The 10,327-nt window shown below is 41.0% G+C and overlaps 1 protein-coding gene across 7 annotated transcripts in view; it reads right to left on the bottom strand.

The window, feature by feature from the left end:
• PRKG2 (protein kinase cGMP-dependent 2) overlaps nt 1-10,327 on the bottom strand; it is a 49,999-nt gene that overhangs the window by 1,837 nt on the left and 37,835 nt on the right. For 6 of the 7 annotated variants that reach the window (XM_071807932.1, XM_065836560.2, XM_071807933.1 and 3 more), the window contains 11 exons: nt 9,746-9,840; nt 8,872-8,940; nt 7,611-7,709; nt 6,566-6,716; nt 5,233-5,369; nt 4,980-5,069; nt 4,668-4,809; nt 2,649-2,812; nt 1,846-1,968; nt 850-912; nt 97-163 (listed from right to left, as the gene is read on the bottom strand). In XM_071807932.1, the coding sequence (XP_071664033.1) occupies nt 97-163; nt 850-912; nt 1,846-1,968; nt 2,649-2,812; nt 4,668-4,809; nt 4,980-5,069; nt 5,233-5,369; nt 6,566-6,716; nt 7,611-7,709; nt 8,872-8,940; nt 9,746-9,840 (1,200 nt within the window). Of the gene's footprint in view, nt 1-96; nt 164-849; nt 913-1,845; nt 1,969-2,648; nt 2,813-4,667; nt 4,810-4,979; nt 5,070-5,232; nt 5,370-5,952; nt 6,518-6,565; nt 6,717-7,610; nt 7,710-8,871; nt 8,941-9,745; nt 9,841-10,327 lie in introns of those variants that run through there. The other variant, XM_071807936.1, reaches the window with a different exon arrangement.

Genomic DNA, 10,327 nt, shown 5'->3' with positions numbered 1-10,327 from the left:
CTTCAGGAAATTTTGCTCTCGTTGTCAGTTGTTTCTTTGTGGCCAAGCACCTTTATATTAGTAAAGCATTATGATATTGAAAGCCAAAACCAGTACCTCTCTTTTTAAAGGCGATGTTAATTTCTTCACTTTCAGACCATCCCAGTTAAAACCACTCAACCACCTGGTTATAAAGAAATGCGAGACAGGGAGAGAGAGAGAGATCAAGAGAGAAGGACATACTATTTTTTGTCATTATATTATTAACAGCTGAAAAACATGCAAACAAGGGCTATAAGGCATTTTTTCATGACAATTTCTGTTCACGTGACAATGCGGTTGTTAAAAGGAGGAAACCTGGGCACTGTCATTGCCATACGAGGGAGCAGGAGAAGTTCAAGAACCACCAGATACATTGCTACTCCTCTGTGCAGAAGTGCCAAAGTAACAGGCAGGTTAATGCATACATATGCATAAACACAGCCACTTAGGTGTCCCCTTGGAATTCCACCCTGACTACCATTCTTAAACAGCAACTGTTTGGTTTTAGATCAAGGAGTTGGATGCTCTGAAAGGACAGATGCTGAACGGGCATTGACTTATCTGAGAACTGAATAAAACTTTTACTGGAGCAACCTGCAACAAAACCAGTAAACAATAAGATGTTTCTAGCTAATCACGCTGAGGATTTATTTTTCTATTGTTGTTTGCTGTAGTTGCAAATATACTCAATAGCAACAGCCACCTCTCTCATGCAATCTGCCTGGAAGTGCCTGGAGCTTTATGGGTTTACCAGACTGGGTTCTACAACATTAAAACCATTTTCACATTAAGAATCAAATTTCCTTCTTGGAAGTCTATTTCACTTACCTGTGTTTCTTGATGTCATTAATTCCATTCCTCAGATTGCCTAATCTTTCTGTAGGGTTTTGCCTTAAGAGAAAAATACTAAGGATAAGAATTTTTAAATTTTTTTTTTTTTTTTAGAGCATTTATATGTCCTAACTGTTCGTATTTAACAGTTGCAAAGGGACAGAGCTTGCATACAACATGTGGTCTCATAAGGAGACATAATGAGGTGTTGCTCACTGCTCCTCTTTCGAGGATGGAGAAACCTTTCAGGAAGCCAAGGAAGTGTCACTCAGCTGTGAGAGGCAGCAGGGGGAAATCAACCGTTAGAATTTCAGTTGCATGCCTTTTTTCTTCTCAGCCAGCAGGTCTGGCCATGAGTTGCAAAAGGAGGCAGACCAAAATTTGCAGATACAAAGACCGTTTCAAACCTGCTGCAGAAACACAGCATATACCATTCTTAGTGCCATGGATGAAATCCCACTGAAGCTGGGAGGTCGAAGTCTGCAGTGTCACCAGCCCCAGGTTCTGCACGCTGCTATGCACTAATACTTCCGAGTCATGCCGTCCCTTTTGAAAAATCACCTTTTTGCACATTTTGAGGTGGGTTTAAATCAGCCTTTAAGTGCACTACACTTTCCATAGGAGCTATACACCTAAGTAATTTCGGAACCCTAAGTAATTTTGGAAGCATTTTTTAATAACATTGTTCTCAGTAATAAAATTAAATTCTTTTCCTGTTTCCTCAGCCCACACTTATTAGGTTTTCCCTAAGATCTGTTTCAGGAAAAATTCACAGCTACAGAGAAGACCCAGAGACTGCATTTGTGGATATTTCTGCAGACTAAGACGTGTGACACACACTCAGAGGCACGCATGCGTACTGAATATAGTCAGAATAGACCATGCTAGGCATAATAACTTCACATGAAGTTGTCAGAAATCCAGCACTCTAATTGGGATCTTAAATAGCTCAATCTATCTACACCAAGGCTCTGCACAAACTGCCCCTCCTACCTGCAGAGTCTGCGGATCAAATCCTCAGGTCGTCTTGTGATTGTTTTAGGAAAATCAAGCTTTTCAATGCCTTTGAGAATCAAATTATATGTCATCATTTGATCAGCCCCAGAGAATGGTGGACTAGAAAAAGAAAGCAATGCTGTCAAGTGGAATGGCCAGCAAGAGCAGATTCATCCCTTTCTCATCAAAGCAAACATTTAAGAATATGGAAAAAAGAGCCCACCTTCCTAGTTTTACAACCTTCACCCTTTCAGCCTGTTTAAGACATTACAAAGGTTTGAAGTTGAGAAACTACCTGTATGTACTAGGGAAAATGCATGATCATATTTGACCCTATAAGCCAGTTCTGCCTCTAGCCTAACTCAGAGGAGGTTCCATGTTGTACTGCTATTGAGCATTCACAAAGAGCTGTGCATGGTGGCAAAGAAAGAGCCCTGCTTACAGTTCACCCACCCCCCTGTACCCTATCACTCACTAAAGTGGAGAACAGCCTGAAATCAGCTGCTCCTCCCAGGAAACACCATCATTAGTCAAAAGAGCTCCACAACAGCCACTTAGAGCCCGTGTCTGGCCCTTTCCTTGGATGGATAAACTAGAATTGAGAGTATGGCCCCCACTTTGACTGTGGTGTTTCTGAAATGATTGAAGACAAGTGTAAGAGGCAAAACCAAGTATCATTTTGCAAGTCATTCCTGCTTACTGATGGGAAAAACAACTACCTGTTTATTTTTTAAAATAGCCTTTAAAACATTTCTAAAACCAAACAAACAAGGTAAGAACTTGGAGTGGGAAGCACTTACCTGCCAGTAAGGAGTTCATACACAAGAATTCCAAGGGACCAAAAATCCACGCTGAAGTCATGGCCTTTACTCAGAATGACTTCAGGGGCAACATACTCAGGGGTTCCACAAAATGTCCAAGTTTTCTGCCCTGATCCGATCTTCTTTGCAAATCCAAAATCAACCTGACCAAAATCAACATATACTGCATAATGCAGAGGTGTTTTGCACTGCAAAGCCTTAAGATCTTTATTGCTTTCTCATCTCATACTTTCCAGTTTCAGTGAAAACAATTACACAGTGTTGTAGAACAGACCCATTTATTCTTACAAGTAATTTCCCAAATTATTTTCTTTCTGGATAGAACAACCATGTTTTGTCATAGAATGTCCTGAGCTGGAAGGGACCCACAAGGATCGAGTTCAACTCCTGTCCCTGCATATGACAACCCCACAGTTCACACCGTGTGTCTGAGAGCGTTGTCCAGTCTCTTCTTGAACACTGTCAGGGTTGGGGCTGCGACACCTCCCTGGGGAGCCTGTTCCAGCGCTCCACCACCCTCTGGGTGAAGAACCTTTTCCTAATGTCCAACCTAAACCTCCCCTGGCACATCTTCCTGCCATTCCCTGGGGTTCTGTCATTGGTCACCAAAGAGTAGAGTTTGGCACCTGCCCTTCCTTCTTCCGTTGTGAGGAAGCTGTAGCCGCCATGAGGTCTCCCCTGAGCCTCCTCCAGGCTGAACAAACCAAGTGATTTCAGCCGCTCCTCATACAGCTTCCTCTCCAAACCCTTCAGCAACTTCTTAGCCCTCTTCTGGACACTGTCCAGTAGCTTAATATCTTTTTATCCTGTGGTGTCCAGAGCTGCACACAGTGCTCCAGGTGAGGCCATACCGATGCAGAGAAGAGCAGGACAATCACCTCCCTCGCCTGGCTGGCAATGCTGTGCCTGATGCACCCTGGGACATGTTGGCCCTCTTGGCTGCCAGGACACAACTGTTGGCTCATGTTCAACTTGCCATTGACCAGAACCCCCAGATCCTTCTCCGTGGAGCTGCCTTCCAGCATCTTGTCCCCCAGTCTGTATGTACAGCCAGGGTTGCCATGTCCCAGGTGCAAAATTCAGCACTTGCTCTTGTTGAACTTCATGTGGTTGGTGATTGGCCAGTTCTCCGATTTGTTCAGATCCCTCTGCAGGGCGTCTCTGCCATCAAGAGTGTCGACAGCTCCCCCCAGTTTTGTGTCATCAGCAAACTCATTAAGCAATCCCTCAAGTCCTGAGACTAAGTAATTTATAAAGACATTGAAGAGTGCTGGCCCTAAGATGGATCCCTGCAGCACCCCACTAGTGACTGGTCGCCAGCCCAACATAATCCCATTTACTAGAACCCTTTGAGCTTGGCCCGTCAGCCACTGCATTGTGTGTTTACCCAGCTGTATGCTGGACATCTTGTCGAAGAGGATACTGTGAGAGAGAGTAACAAAGGCTTTACTGAAATCCAAAAAGACCACATTGACAGGCTTCCCTCGGTCAACTAGATGGGTAATCTTGTCATAGAACGAAATCAGGTTGGTCAGGCAAGACTTTCCCCTCAGGAACCCATGCTGGCTGGGACCAATGACTGTGCTGTCGTTCAGATGTTTTTCAGTAACTCCCAGAACAAACTTCTCCATGACTTTGCCAGGAACAGAAGTGAGGCTTTCCTTGAAGACACGAGATTTACAGCCCACGAAAAATGGTAGGTTGCTTATTATCCTCAGAGTGGATGTTTCAGGCTCTCTGAATGGTTTTCTCTTCGCACTTTTCACACTCACAGTGGGAAGCTGCAAATTCCCATTTTGTCCGTGGCTTGCAATGGCTTTGCAATGGCTTTGTCTCTCAATGGGCAACGAGTAGCTTGCCCTCTTTTCTACTCAAGTGTAAGGGTTATTAAACTTCAGGATCCCAGTACTATAATTACATGCTGTCTATTTACATCTCCCTCCAAGGAAACAGGATACAGGCACAAAAGGATTCTATTAGAAAAGGATTACATCTTACCAGTTTTATATATCCTTCAGCATCCAAAATTAGATTTTCTGGCTTCAGGTCTCTGTAGATAATTCCTATGTGATGTAGATAGTCAAAAGCCTCTGTCACACACCCAACACAGAACTTGGTAGTGACTTCATCAAAGCTGCCCCTGGAACAAAAATAATTACTATCCTTGCAGACAACTGACTTCTAAAAATGCTTCGCTCATTAACCAGATAACATATAACACTCAGAATATTAACAGCTTTCTTGCATTTCTTGCATATGGAGTTGATTGGCAATTTTAAAGGACAAAGGTTCTGCTCCGTTTGCTGCTACCTGTCTCTCAGTAAGCTCCACAATTCCCCTCCAAGGCAAGCCTCCAGCAGCATGTACACGTACTTACTGTCCTTGAACGTGCGATATAGTCTGTGGAGACAAACAGCAGCAATTTAGGAAAAGTAAAAAAAACCCACGAGACTCACAAATGTCTCTTCTTCGGAACTCATATATGCCCAACCTCATTCTTAATTAGGCTGTCCAGTCAGTCAACAGGGAGTCAACTTTCAAGGAAACCTTATGGTCAACTTACTTCACAATGAATGGAGAACATATCTGCTCGAGGATTTTCTTCTCAGAATAGATATGCTCTTGTTGTTTAGTGTCCACTACATGTTTCTTCTTTATACACTTCATAGCAAAAGCCACATTCTCATTTTTCACTTTAACCTGTGAATAAAAATGAAGAGTACATGTGAGGCAAAGAAAGGATATTTTATCAATCTGTTCTCAATAGGTACACTGATATCCATCTGTTTCAAGGCAGCACAGGACTGAAATCGATGACTCTAACAAGGAACAAATTCCAGATTCTATGTTGAACTGTTCTGTGTGGTTTTAAGTCAAGATTGTACTATATTTTACCATGAATTTATACCATAACTGGTCCTAATTTCAATTTAAGATTTCTAAACATTAGCATAATACAAAAGAAGAAAAAGCAGAAGTAGATTATGAAGAATGTTTACAAATGACTTCACATTATACTGAAATATTATCCAGTGTGCAATAAAAAGATGGAAGTAAAAACAGGGTTTCCTGGAAACAAAGGAAGCAGCTATCAGTGTTCTACGGATGGTTGAGAATTCAATTTAAATTCAGATGATGCTGTAGAATTTCCAAGCTGACAGACAGCCCATGTGGCAATTCGTTTTGTGAAGCATGCATCGGAATAAAACAATTGATGATCTAACTACTGTGAAGGATTATTGACTTCACTAAAATCAAGTAGTCTTCTTTAATTTACCATTACCTTCAGCAGCCCGCACAAGCAGTGTTCACGTTTTCTTCCGATGTTTGCGACTCAGTCAGAGGAGAGTGGAATTTAAGACCTTAGTCTAATCAGGCTCTTCGCATGCCAGAACACAGCTGTTCATGCTACTGAATATGACTCAAAAGAGCCATTACAAATTGTTGGAAATTTTGAAGTCAACACAGTTCACAAACAGATTACACTAGTTATAGTTGCTGTGCACGATAGCGAAGCAATTCTAACACCACAGACCATGTGATGCCAGAGATTACTTCAGGTCCATGCAGAACCTCAGGAAAGGGTCTGCAGTTCTGAGAACATGATGCAGGTAGGCACATCTGTAAAGTCCATATGCACAAAACTGATTTATATACGCCTAGTGACCAGGAAGATACTTTAACAGCAGGAGATAAAGTCACATAGGAATGGATTTGTTTCTTTGAGCATCAAGTCCTGAAAATATATTTTCCTATGTATTGCTTTATATAAAATTACCTCTGCCTGAGAGGCACAAGCATGCAGCATTAATATTAAAGTCCTTCACGCTTTACTGCGGTTAAATCATTCATTTAAGACAGAGAACTACTTGAATATGTTTAAAACAGACTCTTACAAGCTCAACCCTTCCGAACCCACCAACACCCAGAGTTGTGACAACTTCTAAATTCTGGAATGGGGAAGGAGGGAACTGGGCTACTTTTTCCTTCAGTTCTATCATCTCCAAAGACACCTCTTTGGTTGACTGTCCACAGAAGGATCTTCTTCTGCATTAAGAAAATTAACATAGGTTAGTGCTTTCCTTGCCAGCAACCTGTATCACAGTACTCTAATACTCCTACAAAAAATAAAAAGCCTCTTATTTGCTAACAAAATCTTATTTTTATTTTATGCAGAAGCACTTTCTTTTCATGACATCCTATGGAAGTAAATTAGAAGTGAAATTCTACTGAAGTTCACCGCGTACAGTCAATGGTATTTTTAGCAAGAGCTGATCCATAGTGAGGTTCCTAATTATGTAGTCAGCTGCAAAACTTTGGGCACTTCAAGTTGGAGAAGCAATTTCTGAAGTACTGTGTAACTGTTCCAGTAGAAGGACTGGACAGAGAAATGCAGCTGTATTTGTACATGCAAGAAAAACATAGTCTGCTAATATTCCAAGGATGCCTAGGTTGAAAACAGAAGCAGATAAACTGTAGTATGGTCCACAGCTAAAAGCAAACTCCTAATGTTACACTGAAGTACTAAAAATACACTGTTTCTTTTACATCTGCTTATTCCTGTTTGAAATGGCAATTACTCTTTTGGATAGTAATACAATTTCATTAACTCAGTCAGGAGTTAAAATTGACCTTTAGGGGTTTTACCAGTCAAAGAATTTACCATAAAAATACAAATAATTATTTAAGCACACTTTCATTTCTTTTATGTGCTCACTTTTATTGAGATGGAGTGAATTCTTAGTTGCAAGTCAATATATTGAAATTCTATGTTATTTTTGTTTCAGAAAAGAAGATTTATTGGACTTTATAAGCATATCTGGACAGTTTTATTAGAGTGATTACTATCACTTCAGGGGGGTCCATGATTTTAGCTACATATCTGTCACTCTTTTTTATGATTACCCACTAAAGACATGCAAAAAAAATTATCTGACTTACTTTGCATGTCGCTTTTCATCGGCCCGGGCCAGATTAGCCACATAACCTTCAAGGTAAGTTTGGAGCTCCTCGTAAGTTCCAACAGTTTGATTAAATGTCCTAAAAACATACATGAAACAGTATAAACAACTGGACGTACTGTGGGAAGAGAAAGAAATCATGATCTATGCTGCTGCACCAAGGCTCTACTTTGCCTCTAAGTCACGACCCAGACCAAGCTTTACACTGTCACTTTGACAATATAAATTTTAAGAGCTTTGAGGAGGTTACCAGCTGAAGTACCAAATTTGGTTTACCAGAGGGTAGGGGGACAGAGTGCCTGATTTCCCCAGCTAATTTCATGTTATGTTTAAATAATTCAGAGCAGGTTGGGTGTACTTTGCCTTCCACATGCATTATGGTTATTGAGTGTGGTTCCACCATCCCAACCACAGGAACCAGGTTGGCATGAGTCCAGGCTATCAGTTCTTCACTTCCAATGGATAGAGCCCTTGGTACACAGTGCCAAAGAGATTGAGATCGCCTCTTCTACTTCTCCAGTGAGTAACAGCTGAGTAACACCACCGTGGGAAGAACATACCAGCTTCTGGCATGTTTCTCTGCAACCTATTTAAACAAGCTAAAGAAGAGAAGAGGAAAATGCATTCACAGCCCAAGATGCCATTTCCTGGGCTGGGGTAGATTCTCAGCCCTCAGCAGGAGACCCCTTGGGATTCAGCAAAGAAAAGGATGGTGGCTGTCCACATTCCAAGTAAGCATCCTTACGGCCAGCCCTGAGAAACACAGGTTTGCTGTTTCACTTTCCACTTGGAGCTTCCTTTCTGATGTCTTACCTCTGTTTCATTTTTTCCACTTTAAGAAGTGTACAACTGGCCTCTACCTGACAAAACTAGGAATGTGGTTGCATGTCCCCCTTGACAAACGGACATCTCAAAACCAGGGGACATGCAGGGGCTTATGTTGTTCCCTGAGCCACTGAACAGCACTTAACAAATGTGAAGCATCACCATCACAAGGAGAGAAAGAAAAGAATAACTCAGAACTACTCTTAAGCTTCTGTGCTCCCGCACTGTCTGTCAGTCCCTCTTCATCAGGTCTTTGTCTAAAGCACGGCCACAAATCAGTGTTCTAAAAGCATAACCACTCCTTCTGTATTCACTTAAGAAAATGTTATGGTTGTGACGACAGTAAAGTCACATCTTAGCGCTGATTTACCAAAAGAGGATGCAAGTCTTTCATTAAATCATAGTGTGATACTTACTCTCTATCTATAACGAGGCACTCCACATTGTATTCATCTGCAATAACGTTTGCTGATCTGACGTCGTCACTAAGAATTGAAACAGATCAGAAGAATTCAGAAGCACACCAAAATCCTCAAAGTACATCACACTGTACTCATGGAAGGTCACAGCTGCTACAGGTGAAACTCCTCAAAGATCTCTCCAGACCATATCTGGATTAATATTGCTGAACCACATACACAACTACAGCATTTTACTGGTTGTTACTATTGTCTAGCACAGTATTTTTTCCAGTTTCAGTCGGGTTTGGATCATGACTGTCTTTAGCAACCTTCCAAGAAATTAGGATGAGATGTAATTAGCATTACGTCAGGATTTACTACTAATTTCTGAAATGGTCTTCAGATAGAAAAGATTCCAGAGACCAAACAATCCCTACTCAATCACCCAAATCAATATGTGTTATATGAGCTACTTGTCACGTATTCTCTGTACTCCTCTGTTTCTTGCTATCATGGGCACTGGCACAGAAACAACAGCTCAGTTCAGTAATGATGGAACTTGTGGAAATTGTCCATGTCATGAGTCACACAGAGCCTGGCACAACTTTTCCTCACAGTTTTTACTGAAATATAAACAATCAGCAACAATGCAGAGAGGGCCAGCATTCGACTTTTTCACGGAAAACCAAAGGTAGATGACAGTGTATACTTTCAAGTGCTCTCTGCAAAACCCAAAACATTAAGACAAATTCAGCCATTGCCTTCATCTGCTGACCTCACCATCAAAACAATCATTATATTCAAAGAACCAGGAGGTGCATAATCTGACACACAGTAACAGCTCACAATTGAAACACTATACATCATGACTCAGACAATGAGAACTAACCTAATAAGAGCCTTTTCTCCGAAGTAATCTCCTTTATGCAGATTTTTAATCACCTGAGGCTGCACGTGATCTGCAGTACTCTGCGTAACTATCACCTGGAAAGAAAAAGAACAAAAATTTAGCAAGGTAAGTTTAAAAGTATTACATGTTTTCCTCTTCCTCTCTGTGTATTTCATAAAAGCCTAAAACTCAGCAATGCTACAGGAAGGAGATACAAATATATATAATTACTCTCTCCTCTCAAAAATTAAAACCATCAAACATCTCAACAGCACCCTTGTTTTTGCTAAGAGATGGAAAAATAGATATATTCATTATTGCCCACCCCCATAATTTTCTCCTTACACCTTTTAAAAAGAGAAAAATAAATTGCACTTTAATGAAAAACTGAAAAATACTTCAGTCCCACAGTGGGCGGGCACCATATAAGCTTTTTGTCTTCTCAGCTAAACAGATAGCCCCCAGAAACATTAACTAACATTTCCGTCTTTACAAATAAATCAGCCCACAGAATTTACAAAAGAGTTTTATATGTGCATGTATTTTTAAAATATTTAAATCACACTCCACGTACTTGAACAC

The sequence above is a fragment of the Patagioenas fasciata genome, chromosome 4 (genome assembly GCF_037038585.1).
Source record: "Patagioenas fasciata isolate bPatFas1 chromosome 4, bPatFas1.hap1, whole genome shotgun sequence".
Lineage (NCBI taxonomy): Eukaryota > Metazoa > Chordata > Aves > Columbiformes > Columbidae > Patagioenas > Patagioenas fasciata.
This window is presented reverse-complemented; position numbering and strand designations above follow the sequence as displayed.